The sequence below is a fragment of the Tupaia chinensis genome, unplaced genomic scaffold (assembly GCF_000334495.1).
Source record: "Tupaia chinensis unplaced genomic scaffold, TupChi_1.0 Scaffold000532_1, whole genome shotgun sequence".
Taxonomy (NCBI): domain Eukaryota; kingdom Metazoa; phylum Chordata; class Mammalia; order Scandentia; family Tupaiidae; genus Tupaia; species Tupaia belangeri.
In genome coordinates, this window is record NW_006160045.1 from 6,352,450 (window position 1) to 6,370,551 (window position 18,102).

At 43.3% G+C, this 18,102-nt stretch overlaps 1 protein-coding gene, 1 non-coding gene and 1 pseudogene across 2 annotated transcripts in view; all 3 read right to left on the reverse strand.

Moving 5' to 3' along the window:
• Nucleotides 1-541, reverse strand: part of LOC114009431 (zinc finger CCHC-type and RNA-binding motif-containing protein 1 pseudogene) — a 682-nt pseudogene extending 141 nt beyond the window's left edge.
• SMYD3 (SET and MYND domain containing 3) overlaps nt 1-15,613 on the reverse strand; it is an 822,936-nt gene extending 807,323 nt beyond the window's left edge. The window contains exon 1 of the mRNA XM_006157236.2: nt 15,379-15,613. Coding sequence (XP_006157298.1) covers nt 15,379-15,542 — 164 coding nt within the window. The 5' untranslated portion in view covers nt 15,543-15,613. The remainder of the gene's footprint in view (nt 1-15,378) is intronic.
• Nucleotides 15,614-17,276: 1,663 nt separating this feature from the next.
• On the reverse strand, nt 17,277-17,384 carry LOC114009439 (U6 spliceosomal RNA). The gene has a single exon (XR_003550849.1). It is a non-coding gene; the product is annotated as a U6 spliceosomal RNA (small nuclear RNA).
• Between the last annotated feature and the right edge of the window lie 718 nt (nt 17,385-18,102).

An 18,102-nucleotide genomic window follows, 5' to 3' on the forward strand; every position in this document is an offset into this window, starting at 1 on the left:
ATGCTATGGCAGAGCAGGACCTTCACTTTCTGGTATTCCCTCAATTTCTGCTTCTGGTTCACTATCTTCTTTAGACATTCAAGTTCTCCAAGCATATTTTAGGATAGGCATAACAGAAGTGTCCATTTTCCCCACATTCCTAACACTTAGATTTATCAAAGTAGTTTCGCCTTCCAGTGAACTCGGCTAAGCTCCCATTGTCGATAACAATGTTTGCTTTTATCACTCTACCAAAATAACTTATTGCCTTGGTGCAGTTTTGTGCAGTCTTTATCCAAAAATAATTTAAACATAACCTCTTTACTCTTCTGGTATCTTTATCTTTCATTATAGTGGCCTTTACAACTTTGCCATACTTGGAAAATATCTGGTATGTGATTGTGAGGGAAAAGGGCAAGTTCCATACATACACAGTGCTCTTACTAAGAGCCAACCCCCCACTCATGGCTTCAGGTGCAGTGGATCCAGGCTAAACGAGCGGAGTCCTCCGCTCATCTTGGAGGGGCCTTCCTCACCCCAGCCTTGTCATCAGGGGTAACAGATGACAGAGCAGAAGCAAGCAGTGCCCCTTTCCACTCTGGTTAGACCCAGGCCCGGAGGGGAGCTCAGAGACAGGCACTCATGCTACCACAATACCACAAATTGAATTTTCTTCTTCTCTTCGTAAAATTATTTAACCTTATTTATTATTATTATTAATTTTCTATAGGGCACATGCACTCACCAGAGAGATAAAGCAAGAAAGCAAGCTGCCAGGTCTGGGATTAAAGCCATAGTTGCATGTGGGAATCCAGTGCCTTACCCACCACGCCACCTGATGGTCCTGCAAACTGAATTTCTAACCTCACATATTCAACTCTTATATAAAGGTAGGGGGTTGTTTTGTTTTGTTTTGTTTTGTTTTCGGGGGGTGCAGATAAGGAGAGAAACTGAATTCTTTTTTTTTTTTTTAAATAATTCTTTAAAAAATTTTTACCTATCAATATTTATTTGTTGTGATTTTCAAGCCACTGGGTCCGAGGGACTCAAACGGCAGTCAGCCATGTGAGAATCCAGCACCTTAATGACCACGCCACCTGCCAGCCCGATATCGGTAATTTTTATAAGGTCTTGCCATTGTGATCCTCTGCCTCAGCCTCCCAATTAGCTAGGACTGCAGGAGTGTACTACCGCTCCTGGCACATTCAGGTTGTCTGGGATCCAAACCCAGGCCTCCTATGTGGCCCCCGCTTCATGGAATGGTCTCATACTATTCGTGTCACTGCAACTAGGACTAAAGTTAGGGAATTGGTAAGGAGTGGAAAATCCTAAATTTGAGGTGCAACTATTTGCATAGATGTCCATGAAACTTGGTACTCTCAACTGTTTAAATTCTATTGAGTTGCCTCTGCTAGTAAAGGCACTCTGAAGAGGCTGCTCTTCCTTTGCCTGAAAAATCTCAATGGTCTCCCCTAAAGTCACTATCTTGCAGAGGACTACTCATCCTCCTCAGGAACAACCCTCACCATCTCTCAGTGTTTCTAGATCTATAATCTGATTCAGGTCCCAGAAAGCCCCCCGGGGAAACAATGTGACTCATGAGGCAGTGTGTTATTCACCAAAAGAATTTCAAGATTCTGCTAATTTATAAAAACTTGGGGAAGAAATACGGTAATATTAAGAGATCATAAGAGTATTGGATTAGGGTAGAAGTAAGGTAATGCTAGATAATACTGAACCCATTCATTCATCTGTTTACTTATTAATACTCAGAAAGCATGTGCACTCACCAGGGAGAGAAACAGGGCAATGAGTGTGGTCATACTACAACCCTTTTCCATCCATTCTTCCATCCCATTAGGATTTTGGCAGGTGTCTGGCAAGTCAATCAATCCGCAGGGGCAGGGATTTGAACAGTGGTCAGCCATGTGGGATCAGGCTCCCAATGCACAGCACTTAACCACTGTACTACAAGCCTGACCCATTGAAGTTAGTGTAACAGGTACACTAACAGGTTGACTTGGGCAGCTTGGAATGGCAGTATCAGCTTGTCTAGTTGACTGACTGAAGCTGAACCCAAAGGTGGTGACCTACAGTAAATAAAGTTGAAATGGCACAATTTCTTTGATATTCTGAAAAAAGACATCTAATGGCTTAAGAACATTAGGGAGTGGAGTAGATTTAGTAAGACTTGGTTAGTAAGACTTCGTTAATCATGTTCCTGGGGGATCCAGAAGGTATTTCACTGATCCAGCTATGAAAATAAACTTATGAGAGGTGCCCTGGCGTCCTTTATTAGTGGCTCTTCTCTACAGGCCATGAATAAACGTGGAAATGTCTGCCACAGAACTGGGCTCCTGAATTCAGTTCAAGGTGATTGGATCTCACAGTGGCAAGGACCAAGCAGTAGCACTTAATCATCAAAAGTATGATGAACAGTAGATACTATTATATAATGGCAGTCATAATCGTAATAAGGAGGGCTTTAATTGCAGAGATCTTTAATGTTGGCTGGCTAACTGATCACAGTGCTGCTTGGAATAAGAGGCAATCTATAAAAGTCTTACTTTATTAGTGTTAGTGGAAAAGTTCTAAATTTGTTAAATAGAAATATAACTTATATCACCAAAATTGAGTTGTGATCCTTTGACCAATTCCCAGGTTTGAGCCACTTCATAGACCCTGAACCTTCTGAATGAAGGGAAGGTTCTCTTGAGGAAGAACTAAACCACAAACCCAAATATGTATACTGTACATATTCCTTCTAGGCTTCTCAAATGAGATCTACAGACTTTACAAGGATGCCTACGGACTGAAGAAGACATAATCAGACATTTCATTAAGGATTTTATTTTATTTTATTTTATTTTTTTAAATTTGTTATAGGGCACGTATGCTATCAGAGAAAGACAAAGAGATAGAAAAAGTGAGGTAACAAGCCACCAGGTACAGGACTCAAACCTCAATCGGCCATGTGGGAGTCCGGCACCTTTACCACCACACCACCTGCTAGTCCCCATAATCAGACTTTCAAGAGATTATTAGATACTAGCTTTGAACTCAAAGTAATTCCTGAAAAATCCAAATACAACTTTGGTCCACCTCTCAGGACAGGGCCTTAAGAAAATCAGGAGATCATTGGGGCTTGGGCTCACACTCATCTCAGAGTGAGCCAGTAGGTCTCCAAATCCACCCTGTGGTTATATTCTCTAGTTCAGAATATACAGTTGGAAGAGACATCCTCAGTAACTGTGAGAATGAAGGAAAAGGGATTGAGGTGTGCCATCTCCCCAGGAGGGTGATTTCTCACTTTCCATCTCACTGTTTCCTTCTCTCTCTGGTTTTGCCCTATGGCAAAACCCTTTAAAAAATACAAAAAGATGACTTTACTCTTACATAAAATTTATAAGAGGCCATTGGTTTAAACTCCTGCATTAGTCCCAACAGATCAAATCAAAACAATGTACTGGAAGGAAAAAACTGCAAGGGCCCACACTGCTAAAACGCTCTGCTGGGACCACATGGAGGCCTAGGTTTGACTTCCAGTCCAATCTAAAGGCCAAGTACACAGGTGTACACCTCTAATCCCAAAGCTCAGGAGGCTGAAGCAGGAGGATCACAAGCTTGAACCTGGGAAACATAGCAAGGCCATGTCTGAAAAGGAGCTGTATGTGGTAGCGGGTGCCTGTAGTCCCAGCTTGGAGGCTGAAGCAGGAGGATCATGACAGCAAAACCCTGTCCGAGGGAAAAAAGAAGAAACAACATTGGTGGACTTGACAAAACTGGAATACAGATGGTAAACAACTGTAGTAATATTAAGTTTACTGAGTTGATGTGTATGATAACATATAGGCAAAACGTTAATAATCTGGGTAAAAGACACATGGATTTTTTGTGTGTTTTTGTTTTTGGTTTTGGTACTATTGTTATTCTTACAACTTTTCTGTAAGTTTTAAATTACTTCTAACCAAAAGTTTTTAAAATTTTAAGAACTGTGGTAGGGGACCAGCAGATGATGTAGCAGTTACATCGCTGGATTCCCACATGGCCAACCGCGGTTCAAGTTTCAGACCTGATGGCTTGAAACTCACGCCAGGCACATGTGCATACATGCCCAAGATCCCAGGAGAAGAATGGAGGAGAAGGGACTGTGACATGGTCATCCCAGCTGGGGGGGGTGAGTTCTCACTTTCTGTCTCTGTCTCTCTGGTGAGTGAACAGGCCCAAGTAACAAAAATCCCTCTCAAAAAAAAAAAAAAAAAAGAGAGAGAGAGAGAGAGAGCTAGGACTGTCTCTCAAGAGACAGCATTAATCCATTTCCAAGGCCAGTACCTCTATGATCCATGAGGCCTCACCACCTCTCAATACCCATTACACTGGGGAGCAAATTCCAAAACACAAACCTTTGGGAGGACAAACCATTATCCAAACCATAACATATATGTAGTCCCGAATCTTTTTTCATCACACTCAGTGCAATTTCAGGATACTATAATATCCATTTGATAAGTGCTTACATAGTGGACTACAAGTCACTTCACTTAAGCCTTTTAAGTCTTTGCTACTCATGTATGATGAGCAGACTGGCAGCTTTAGCACCAACTGGGAGCTTTTTAGAGATGTGGAATGTCAGACTCTAATCCAGATCTTACTAAATCAGAATCTGCACTTTCAGAAGATCTTCAGGTGAAGGAACACTGTCAAGCTGTTAAGACTGAGGGAGATCTGATTGTTCAGATATGGATGGCACTTGTAAAATAATGTATGTATTTTAAAGAAAATCTTTTTGTGCCATATTTTTATATTTTTTTCCCTAGTAAATATGCATTTTTTATAATTAGAGGTCTAAATAAACTTGGAGAAAGTGTTTCTTAGACCTTCTTTCATTTGGTATCGTATAAAAGGGTGTGTGCCAGTTAGGAAGATGTTTCCTTTGAAGTGTTTACCTGTTCAGGTCTACTTTTTTGAGGGAGGAGTGGAATTGCTAGCTGACTAGACTAAAACTGAACCTTCTGATGCAAGGTGAGCCAATTTATTGGCTGACCATTGGCTTCAGGATTTGGACTGAGAGAGAATTCATGCTGATGGTCTCAGAATTCTAGCTTTGCCCTTGTTCATACATGGTTATTCACCTTTCACTTGATATTGCTGAGAGAATCCAGAGCTAATGAATAAACTGTATTCATTTTCTTCACTCTAGACACATTTTTCAATTTCCTTGCAGCTGGATTTGGACCCTGTGACTGACTCAGTGTGGGCGTGTGGAGTTGGAGGTTATAGAAGCCATATCCAGGCCTGCCATAAAATACCCTGTGCTATCTTCCCTGCTCTCTCTAACATTGCCATGATGGCTGTACGCACTATAAGTCAAGATGGAGAAACAAGAACCACAAGTCATGCCATGAAGGAATGGCTGGAGGTTCCTCCTGCATGCACCATATTTAGTGGGAAATAAACCTCATATGACTTCAGTCACTTAGGACAGTCCTGGATATCTAATGTATGCGTGAATCACCTGAAGATCTTCTTTCAGCAGCCTTAACCACCACACCACCTGCCGGCCCCCACCACCCAGTATGATTTTCAAGTCGCCAGGTCTGGGACTCAAACCTCAGTCAGCCATGTGGGAGTCCAGTGCCTTAACCACCATGCCCCTGCTGGCCCCTATTATTATTATTTTAATTTGCCATAGGGTAATGCTCTCATCAGAGAGAGAGGGAAAGTAAGAAAGCAAGCTGCAAGGTCCAGGACTCAAACTGCAGTTGGTCATGTGGGAGTCCAGCACCTCAAACACCATGCAACCTGCTGGACCCCCTCTTTATTTTTAATTACCAAAATGCTATTCTAAATACAGCTTTACATACATGAGTATTTGAATTTCTGTCAGAGTCCCAAAAACAATCTTCAAATTTGATAGGTAATACAAATTGTCCTACAAAGGAACAGTACAAATTTACACTCTTACAAGTGGATGAATGCTCTCTGGTCCACATGTATGCATACAGAACACTTAACAGACATGTTTTTAGGGTTGTAGTGAGGATTAAGTGAAGCAGTACACAGGAGAAAGCACTTAAAATCATACTTAACATTGCTCAGTAAGTGATGATAAATACCAGTACTTAAAATATAATATTCAAGGGCCAGCAGGTGACATGGAGGTTAAGGCAACTGGATCTCACTTTGTGTATAAACTTTGTCACACCAATAAGTACACCACTTTGTCATACCAATACATATACCCTGTCATACCAGTACATAACACTAATTCTAAGCATGTACATGTCAGGTCAACGCATTATCTGACCACTCCACCATTCCTTTGACCATATCAGGATTTCTAATCCATTTTTTCTACTACATTTCATCGTCCATCACCCTCATTATTCTCTAGCTTGGAAACCATAGTCCATGATTACACCCTCCTTTGCCTAAAATCTTAACTTTCTCCCCACCCCCCTCCATCCATTGTATTAACCTGGCAATCTGGGTCAATCCAAATATGCCCAAGTAGCTGCCTATTGGGAAAGAAAAATGCACTATCCTGCTAATTTTTTAAAAGAATTATCAATACTTATATTATTCCTTTTAAAACTTGTTATACTCATGAGGACCAGCAGGTGATGTAGTTACATCACTGGACTCCCACGTAGTCGACTGTGGTTTGAGTGCAGAACCTGGAGTAAACCTCACACCGGGCACATGTGCATGCGTGCCCAAAATCCCGAGAGGCGAATGGCGGAGAAGGGATTGTGGCATGGCCATCCCCCCCCAGAGGGTGATTTCTCACTTTCTCTCTGTCTATCTTTCTGGTGAGTGCATGCACTCTGTAGCAAAAATCTCCAAAAAAATAAAGTGTTATACTCATCTAAGAGAGACACACAGAGTGAGGAAGTGCGAAAGCAACCCGCCAGGTGACACACAGAGTGAGAAAGTGAGAAAGCAACCCGCCAGGTCTGGGACTCAAACTGCAGTTGGCCATGTGAGAGTCCAGTGCCCCAACCACCGCGCCATCTGCTGGCTCCCTCTGCTAAAACTTTAAATAGATGGACACAAGTTTTAAGTGGATGGATCCTCAGCACTGTCAATAAATCCACACTGTTGAAATCACTAGGCAATTCACTCTGTTCTGGAATATTTCAGACCTTTTCCTCTGACTAGATCACTTAGGAACCATGTCCCTCGTTGTCCTCAAACCTTTCAGTTGACACCACTGTTGCTTCTATGGCACCTCTTCTTAGCCCAAGACAAGAGCCTTCCTGCCTCCATCCCACTTCAGTCCCTGGCCAATGTGGATCTTACCAGATGTAGTAATCCTTTACTGCCTGGTCATATTTATGCACACTGCAACTCACATGCAGCTGCTTTATTTTCTACATCTGATTTATTCAGTTTCTTGAATGTGGGACACTTTTTCCCCTATAATTAATATAATATTCCACATAAACACTTATATTAATAAATAGACTGGAAACTTAAAACTTGTCAAATCATATTTAGGGCCAGCTCTATGGCTTGGTGAATCTACATGGCTGACTGCGCTGTTCACATCTCAGCGGCTTGAAAACATACACCAGGCACATGTGTATGCATGACCAAAATCCCGAAAGGAAGGAGCAATGAAGAAGGAAGTGCAGTATGGCCATGCCCCACGTAGATGCTTTCTCCTCTCCCTCTGTCTCTCTGGTGAGCACACACACTCTTTACCACCAAAAAAAAAAAAAAAAAGAGAGAGGGAGAGAAAGAGGAGAGAGAGAAAGAGAGAAAAGGAAAGAAAGGAAGCAAAAAGAAAAGGAAAGAAAAGTCAAAAGAAAAGAAAAGAAAAGAAAAGAAAAGAAAAGAAAAGAAAAGAAAAGTTGTTAAGGGCCAGCCAGGTGCCAGGTGGCATGGAGGTTAAGGCAGCTGGAGCCCACATGACTGACTGCAGTTTCAGTCCCAGACCCAGTTGCTTGAAAATCATGCCAGCACATGTGTGTGTTCCTAAAATCCAGAAAAGAGAATGGAGGAGGGATTGCAGCATAGCCATCTGTACTAGGGATGATATATCTCTCTCTCTCTCTCTCTCTGTCTCTCTCTCTCTCTCTCTCTCCCTGGAGAGCTTACAGGCCCAGAAGTAAAAACACTTGCCAAATATTATCTCAATCTTTTCTAGTTAACATCCAGACTTTTAACTCCTTACCAAGGCTTTCTTATTATTTTTAAAGGATTTGTTTATTTGTTTGTTTATAATTCACTAGAAGGCATGTGCACCCATGAGAGAGAGAAAGAAAGGAAAAGTGAGAAAGTAAGCTGCCAGGTCTGGAACTTGAACAGCAGTCAGCTGTGTGTGAGTACAGTGCCTTAACCACCATGCCACCTGCTGGCCTACCAAGGCTGATTTTAAATATCTGTTTTCAGTGCATTTTCCCTTAAGGTCTTATGAGACATCCTGGAAATAATGTGGAAGTAATGGTGGCAAGGAAACCTTGGATCTGTGATGTCTCTCTGTGTCCTCTGATGTCTCACTGTCTCTGCTGCAAAGTGATAATCAGATCCCATGGCTTCACTGGTGCCATCCCTTCTTTTCCAACTCATGCTGGCTCCCATCCTTGGTGTCCACAATCTTGACCTTGATGCTACAGTCACACAGTCCTTTGTCATGATGCCAACTGTTCCTATAGGTCTCTAAGCTCCTCTGCCTCCTTCACAGTGGTTTGGGAGCATTTGAGAATCTCTTCTTCTGGCCACATCCTTCACCACTGTGTGCTACAGCACTAACCTTCATGACTGTCTCCTCTCAACAGCCCAAATAAAGAGCAGATCCAAAGACCTTTCTCTACTGTTGACTGTCCCTTCAATTCATTTAATACCCCCACCCTAACCTAGAACTTTAGCCCTGTAAAAAGGCTCAGAATAGATATTTTTACAATGGTTTCCCTACTTCTGTGTCACAATTCACCAGGGGTGAAAGAGAGAGGACCTTCTACTCCGCATCATCCTTTTTCATCCCAGGAGGCACTAGGCTTCTATCTCAATCTAAGGACAGTTTATGCTCTTTAACCTCTACAACGAAATCATTATTACAGTTTGCCAGGGGTAGTTCTTGCTATGGAAGCTGCAGGCAACTCTGGACTTGGTAAAAGCACAGACAAACATACCATGACTTAAAATTCCCCCAAATATCCCTTCACAACTTCAACCTTTAGCATCTCCTGTGTGCTGTGCCCCAGGAACATAGAAATGATTAGACTTAGATTAATATCTCAGGGAGTGGGGAATCTACAAATAAATAATTACAAGAGAATTTCTCATATTACGTTTACCAAGACAAGTAGAAAGGAAAATATATATAATCCATTTACCAATCAATCTTTTCTATCTCCATCAAAATAAAAATGTATGCAACAGAAGAAAGACAATATAAATTATTTCAGGTCATAACTCCATTGTCATTTAACCTTCCTTCAATTTACATACTTCATTTTCTTTTCTACACACAACATGAGAAACTAGAAGCCATTCCTTGATAAAAGGTAAAAAAAGAAGAGAAGCCATGAAGCGGGTTTACATTTCTCCATTAATAACAACAAAAAATAAGCATAAATAAAGCCCTTATCTAAACAGCCCTAAGCCAAAGGAAATCAGGTAGGACTATTAACAATGAGTTTGTGAGATCAGCAGATGGCATATCAGTTACATCACTGGACTCCCATGTATTCGACCAGGATTCAAGTCCTGGACCCAGCAGTTTAAAACACTCCAGGTACGTGTGCATGCGTACCCATAATCCCGAGAGAAGAATGGAGAAGGAATTGTGGCATGGTCATCCCCACTGGGGAGTGATTTCTCACTTTCTACCTCTGTGTCATTCTGGTGAGCATATGTGCCCTATAGCAAAAAATGCCTCTTTAAAAAAAAAAATCAGTTTGGGATACTAATGAAGTAGTTATATTAAGAATATGTTTTTGGGGACCAGTAGATGGCCTAATAGCTATGTTGCTGGACTCCCATGTGGTCGATCACAGTTTGAGTCCCAGACTCAGTGGCCTAAACTCACACTGGGCTCATGTACATGTGTGCCCAAGATCCCGAGAGGAGAATGAAAGAAAAGGGACTATGGCATGGCCATCCTCCCTGGACGGTGATTTCTCACTTTCTATCTCTGTCTCTGTCTGTCTTTCTGGCGAGTGCCCTATAGCAAAAAAACTCTCTTCCCCCAAAAATATGTATTTTTTAACCCTATTTTGAGATTCCCCGATGAAACTACTAACTGTTATAAATTAACATTCTCATTCTACTGTTTAATTTAAACAAGAAGGCAGAATAAGGGCAGGGACAGTTAGAAAAATTCTAGGGGCCTATTATGTGTTAGGCATTGGGGCTACAAAACTGGAAAGATGTGCTATTATTACTGTCAAGGACTTCACAAGTGATAGTGAAGAGAAACAAAGTTTACTTACAAGATGATAAAGAACACAGAAATCTCCCAGTGACAGCAGTTTGTAAAAAACTGCATAACACAATGTACCAACACTTCTTTAACACTGTTTTCAGGCTGCAGTGACTAAGTGCTTTAGAACTCTGTAACCAATAAGGACAAGTGTTCCATGGAGTACCTACTACCATAGAACATATACATCCTGGCAACTCAAAATAAGCGCACATCTAGTTTCTGTGTAAAGTACAAGAGGACTTTAAAAAGTATGTGGAACGGGGGAATCAACAGTTAGCGTAATGGCTATGTCGCTGGACTCCCACGTAGTCAACCGCGGTTCGTGTCCCGGACCCGGTGGCTTAAAACTCACGCCGGGCACGTGTGCGTGCGTGCCCAAGATCCCGAGAGGAGAATGGAGGAGAAGGGATTGCGGCGTGACCATCCCCCCTGGGGGGTTGACTTCTCGCTTTCTGTCTCTATGTCTCTCTCTGTCTGTCTGGCAAGCACACACACCCTATAGCAAAAATCTCTCCAAAAAAAAAAGTATGTGGAACGGGACCAGCAGTTGGCGTAATGGCTATGTTGCTGGACTCCCATGTAGTCAACCACGGTTTGAGTCCCAGACCTAGTGACTTAAATTCACGCCGGACGCATGTGAGTATGTGCCCAAGATCCCGAGAGGAGAATGGAGAAGGGATTGCAGTGTGGCCATCCCCCTGGGGAGTGATTTCTCGCTTTTTGTCTCTCTGTATCTCTGTCTTTCTGGCGAGCACACGCGCCCTATAGCAAAAACCTCTCCAAAAAAAAAGTATGTGGAACAGGAACTAGCAGATGGTGTAATGGTTACATCACTAGACTCCCCCGTAGTCCACCGCAGTTCAAGTCCTAGACCCAGCAGCTTAAAGCTCACACATGTGCATGTGTGCCCAAGATCCCGAGAGGAGAATGGAGAAGGGATTGCAGTGTGGCCATCCCCCTGGGGAGTGATTTCTCGCTTTTTGTCTCTCTGTATCTCTGTCTTTCTGGCGAGCACACGCGCCCTATAGCAAAAACCTCTCCAAAAAAAAAGTATGTGGAACAATGCAATCAGAGAGTTTATTCTGGGACAAAATTTTTTAAAATCCATGTATAGATTTTCCATAATACACATTTTCTATGAAAATTTTTTCCAGTTTTTGCTATAGGGTATGTAAGCTCACAAAAGGTAGACAGACAGAAAGTGAGAAATCACCCCGCAGGAGGGATGGCCATGCCACAATCCCTTCTTCAGTCTCCTCGCATCTGGCATGATTTTCACGCCACCAGTCCTAGACTTGACTTGAACTTGCAGCTGGCCATGTGGATCGAGTACTTTAACTTCCACGCAACCTGCCGGCACTCTACGAAGTTTATGAAGATCTCTTGTACTGATATATAATTGTTAATCAGTATAAATACTCTGTTTATTTTTCTTTAGATGCCTGGCATTTACTTATATCCTTTTTACTATGTTTAGGTTTGTTCATTTCTGAACTTGATGAATTGGTGAGAAGTAGAGCCTGCCTCCTATCTTAAAAGTCAAAAACGCCAGAGACAGTAGATAGCACAGGTTACATACCTGAAGTCCCACATGGTAGACCACTGTTCCAGTCTCAGACCCTGTGACTTGAAACACACAGGGCACATGTGCGTACATGCCCAAGAACCCAGGAGAAGAATGGAGGAAAACGGATTGCAGAGTGGCCATCCTTCCTGGAGGGTGACTTCTCACTTTCCCTTTCACTATCTCTCTCCCGCCTCCCCCGACTCCCCTCTCCCACCCTCCAGGGAGTACGTGAGCCTAAGACAAAAACAATCAAAAAATTTTAAAAAAGGGCCAAATATCTGTTCAACTTCTCTTGCAGCTAAGTTCAGTGTAGTGACCTAAATTCCTCCAACCCATGAAATTTACTGAGGACTCTGAATAAGAAGCTAATATCACAAAGAAATGATTCAGAGAACAAATCCCCACCAATAACCACTATACCAAGCGGCAGCAACAGCAGCAGGGTCCAGTGTCCACGGTGCTGGTGGTACATGCTGTATACCTAGCTACTTCCGTAATTCCTGCTCTTTTATTTTTTCTTTTCCTTTTTTTTTCCCCGGAGAGAGATTTTTGCTATAGGGCATATGTGTTTGCCAGAGAGACAGAGAAAAATAGAGAAACAGAAAGCAAGAAATCATCTCCTTGGGGGAATGGCCACGCACAATCCCTTATCCTCCATTCTCCTCTCAGGATTTTGAGCATACACATACATGCACCTGGCATTAGTTTCAAGCCACTGGGTACAGGACTCAAACCATGGCCCACAAGGTGGGAGTTCAGCACCTATTAACCACTGCACCACCTGCTGGTCCCAGATTCTGCCCATTTTCAAAGCAGGGATTCTCCAGATTTAGAAGGAATGCTGAGAATTCCCAAAACCTTTCATGTAGTTCCTTTTATGCTTAAATCACCTGCCCCTCCCAACAAAATTAAGTGGGGTCCAGCAAGTAGCATGGTGGTTGAGGCACTGGACTCCCACAGAGCCGACCACAGTTCGAGTCCCCAATCTGGTGGTTTGGCTTTCTCACTTTCCCTTTCTCTCTGTCTCTCTCTGACTAAATTAAAAAATAAACAATAATAACAAGTGAAATTAAAAATAAAATAATTAATCTTTTTAAGAAAGAGTAATAGACAGTGACCAGCAGACGGTGTAATGGTTATGTCGCTGGACTCCCACAGAGTTGAACACAGTTTGAGTCCAGGACCCACTGGCTCAAACGCACACCAAGCGTGTATGTGTGCATGCCCAAGATCCAAGATAAGAATGGAGGAAAAGGGATTGCAGAGTGGCCATCCCTCCGAGGGGTGATTTCTCACTTTCTGTTTCTCTGTCTTTCTCTGTTCTCTCCGGCAAGTGCACACACTCTATAGCAAAAAAATCTCTTAAAAAAAAATTTAAAAAAAAGAATGACAGACATCAGTAACAAAAATTAAAAAGGACCATCCCCAAGAGGTTTGTGCAGTTTAGTTTTGGAGAATGGGGTAATTCCACGTTTCATATAATTAAAGCTCAGTTCTAATGATTCAGTTACTAATTTGTGACTATTTTTCACTCGGCAACTCTTCTGTTCCAAGTACTAAATAATGTGGAAATCTGATTTTTATCTGTCAGATGACAACGTCTCCATCAATTAGTGTTACAGGATTAAGAAACAGACTCCAAGGCCTAGTGGTTAAGGGAGCTGGATCCCACACACAGACAACCACAGCTCAAATCTTGGCTCCAGAGGATTGAAAAACACACTGGGTATGTGTGCGTGCGTGCCCAAAAGTCTTGACAGGATGGAGAAATGGATGAGAGACTGTGGCATGGTCATATTCCACAAGGGATGCTTTCTCCTTCTCCCTCTCTCTGTCTCTGGCTAGCACATGTGCTTCCTATCTTAAAGGCCAAACACACATACACACACACACACACACACACACACACACACACTTATATATACTGGGTCATCAGAAAAGTCATGATAAGAAAAACAAGTCATAACTTTTTCGATGACCCAATATATAGAGAATTAAGCAACAGTAGGTTCTCTATGTTCAACTACATATAAATTCTGATTATATTCCAAACTCCAAAGACATCATTAGACTAAAAAACTAATTTTCCAGCCAGCCTATGGTGTAGTAGTTAAGGTGGATAGTCCCACATGGCTGACAGCAAGGTTTGAGTCCCAGATTCCACAGCTTGAAAAACATGACAGGTGCATGTGTGTGCGCCCAAAATCTCAAAAGCAGGGAGAACTAGAGGAAATGGAATTGCAAAGTTACTATCCTCACTGGGAGGGGAGATACTTTCTCACTTTCTCTTTCTTTCTCTCCCCCACTCCCAGTCAGTGCATGTGCCCTGTGCAAAATTTAAAAAGGAGAAAAAAAAAAAAAAAAAGCCAAATTTGCTTGAATGAGAATCAGATCTATGACCAGGATTTCTTGCAAAATCGCAAGCACTACAAGTGCTCTTCCCACTTGCACAGCAGAAGTTGAAAATTTGTTGACTGACTACAATTCCTCTAACTGTGAATATATATGTTACACATTTCCATAAACTGCTTCCATGTAGCACTTTACATGGCACAATGACATAGACCTGAAAACACTCAAATGAGTTCTTACATTTAGTTAGCAGGGTAAGAGTTAGTTACAGTCATTAAACTGCAAAGCACACATGGAACCTCAGTAACTTATGCTCCCACAGCACATTATTTGTACCCTAATTCAGCCCTTCCCATCCACTGCAATTCTCACTTACTTGATCTGCTCATTTAGGACTTTTAAAGAGGCCCTGTTTATTCTCCTATCCCCGGGCTACACAAAACCTGGGCCATAGAAATGCTTCGGAGACACCAGGATTCTTCTGCCTCCCGCTAACCCACTCTTTCCTGGCGGGGCCTCAGCTATGAGCCTAATTAAGGCACATCCCTGCTCCCACCCACACCCACCCCCGTCCCCTGTCATTTCACAGTCGCAACAATTAAACCTGTCGCACAAGACACACAATTTCTGCCCCCCAGCAAAATTATCCCACGGCCCAACGTTTCCTCTAAGTCTGTCCAACCAGCTCCCCAAATACCTATTGCAGTTCAGGTGTGAGCAGGTGTGTATGTGTGTGTGTGGGTGGGGGGGGCGTCTGTCCTTGGGCCCAGCGCCGTCTTGTAGAGCGGCAGGGACTGAACCTGGGACCCCGACCCCCGCCGCCGCATCCTAGGGAACGCGTCCAGGCAGGGCCTGTCGGGCGCGACTAGCCCCGGGGGGAACACGCGCCCCAGGGGGAGTACCAGTCTGGATATCTCCACAGCATCGCCTTGCTCCGATGCAGCCTCGAACAGGACGAGTCCCGCAGGTGGCTGCTCGCCCGACGACCCCGGCACCCGGACCCGGCCACAGTTCGGGGCTCAGGTGGGCGAGAGCACTCGGTACGTACCCGAGGAGGCAGCGGTCGCACACCACGCCACGACTCCCCTTGCACACCGTGTAAGCCAAGGGATCCGAACGGAAGAGCAGCTCGCCTGGGCGCAGCGGGGCCAGGGCGCGCAGCCCGTTACCCCGGCCGGCGGTCGCGAACTTTTCCACCTTCAGGGACTCCATTCTCCAGTAGGTCTCACAGCTCAGACGTCCGCCGAGTCCCACAGCTGGGTCTCGCGGGCTGCCGGGATCCGGACGCCTGTGTCGAAAGCGCATGCGTCCGCCGGAGGGGCGGGACGGCGCGGCGAGGCCTCTGAGCGTGCGCAGACTGGGTCCCGAGGCAGCAGCGGAGCAACGTGCGGGAGGTCGGGATAGTCTCCGGCTCTGCGGTCGCTCCCTGCCCAGTCACCGCACCGCGGGGGCCTGGCCCAGGAAAAGTAGTGGTTTTGTTTTTTGGGGTTTTTTTTTTTATGATTTTCATGCGTGCGAAGGGCTGAAAGAACGATTCGGTAAACACCTGTGTCGTCTCCACCTAGAATAAGCCGTTCTTAGCATTTAACCTTTTCTACTCTCCCGCTCGCGCTCTCCATCTGTGTATTATGTGTGCTTTCTTGTTGAATCATGTAAAAGTAAGCTGCGGGGCAAGAGGTTGGCGGGGGGGTTGAAGCATCGGACTCCCACATTATCGACCGTGGTTTCAGTTTCGGATCTGGGGGTGAGCACACGTGCCCTATGGCAAATTTAATAATAAATAATAAGTTGCACACATCATATTTCTAATACCGTACATCAGAACATTTCGTTATTAAGTACTTCAACAAGCATTTACTCAGAATAAGAACAGTATTCTATTGTATAATACTACAGTATCGGTAATTACACCTAAGAAAAGTAACTATACTACTAAACAAAAACTATTTCCACTTAATGCCTTTTGCAACTAATTTTGTTTTTGTATTTTTTAAAAAAAAAGTTATTTTACTTAACTTTGTTTATTTTAGTTTGACCAACTAAAGGTTGAAGGGACAGAGCGAAAGAGAAAAAGTGAAAAAGCAAGCCACCAGGTCCAGGACTTGAACTGTGGTCAACCCTGTGGGAGTCCACCGCCCTTAAACACCATACCATCTGTCAGCCTATTGATTTTGTTTTCTTAACCAGGATCAAATCAAAGGTCAAACATTTTCTTTTGTTTTTTTTTTTTTAATTATTTATTTTTAATTTGTTAAATTTATTCATTTATTTATTTTCATTTGCAAAGCAAGCGCCAGGTCCAGGATTTGAACTGTGGTCGGCCATGTGGGAGTGTCCAGCGCCTTAACCACCATGCCACCTGCTGGTCCCCTCATAGAATAAACTTTAAAAACACATGCAAAAGCTTTCTTCCCCTGCACTTTCCCTTTCACATCCTTATTTTTAACTAGCAGAATGTTTTACCTCAATCCAGATCAACTCTAATTTTATGTTTAACATACTATTTTATTAGCAAAAAATAAAGTAGCTACAATGTTTAATAGGCCATCAGGGAAGTCATGTATTTTTCTGTTTTTCTATGCAAAAATGCATCATGACTTTCCCGAAAACCCAACAGAATTACCCAGCATTAAAATAATAAGCTGAATGCATATTTAACCAAGAAGTACTTGGTTATTTTATAAGTCTATTGCCAAGTCTCACTGGTAGCTAGAATTTCCTTTTCAAGCCTTAGAATGGTGCAAATAGTATACTCACTGGGCAAGAAACTCTAAAATCCTTTCTTCTCTGATAAAAAAAAAAAAAAAAAAAAGAGCCAGGATGGTGCTTAGGTATTCTTTTTCCTTAATTGCCAGAAAGCGGGTACACTCACCAGAAACAGAAAGGTAAGGGGTGGGGAGGAAGCATCCCCCAACAGGGCATGGTCATGTTTCAATCCCTTCTCAAAAAAATATGGAATGCTTCATGAATTTTGCATGTCATCCTTGCACGGGGGCCATGCTCATCTTTTATCATTCCGATTTTGGGGTGTGTGCTGGCTGCAGAAGCAAGCACATGGCTTGGATTTTTAACCTCAGTCATCACTATAGGAGTATGCAAATTTTTTTTTTTTTGGAGAGGTTTTTTTTTTCGCTATAGGGCACGTGCACTCGCCAGAGACATAGAGACAGAAAGCGAGAACTCACCCCCCAGGGGGGATGGTCATGCCGCAGTCCCTTCTCCGTTTTCCTCTAGGGATCTTGGACACGCACACACACGCGCCCGGCGTGAGTTTTAAGCCACCGTTTAAGCCACTGGGTCCAGGACGCGAACCACGGTGGACTACGTGGGAGTCCAGGACATAGCCATTACGCTAACTGCTGGTTCCCAAGGAGTATGCAAATTTCTAGTAGTTACATACAAAGTCCCTGCAGTTACATAGGAATGGGGTACTATTTATGAATGCTATTAATGTAGTGACTACATTGGGTTGTCAGAAAAGGCACGATGTATTTTTCCATCCAAAAATGCATCACAGCTTTTCCCACTACTCAGTATTACAACTCTTGGTTGAAAGTGGTGAGTTCACACCAAACGGGTTTAAACAAAAATGGAAATGTAGTCACTTCAGGTACTTGGCTTTGGAAATGTATGGCTTCAGGTGTGGCTGGAGTAGGAGACTCAAATGACATCATCAGAATGGTATCTACTGGGGACCACAGGTGGTGTAGTGGTTGGGGCTCATGATTTCCAAGCTGCCAGGTCCAGGGCTCCAACTGCTCAGTCATGTGGG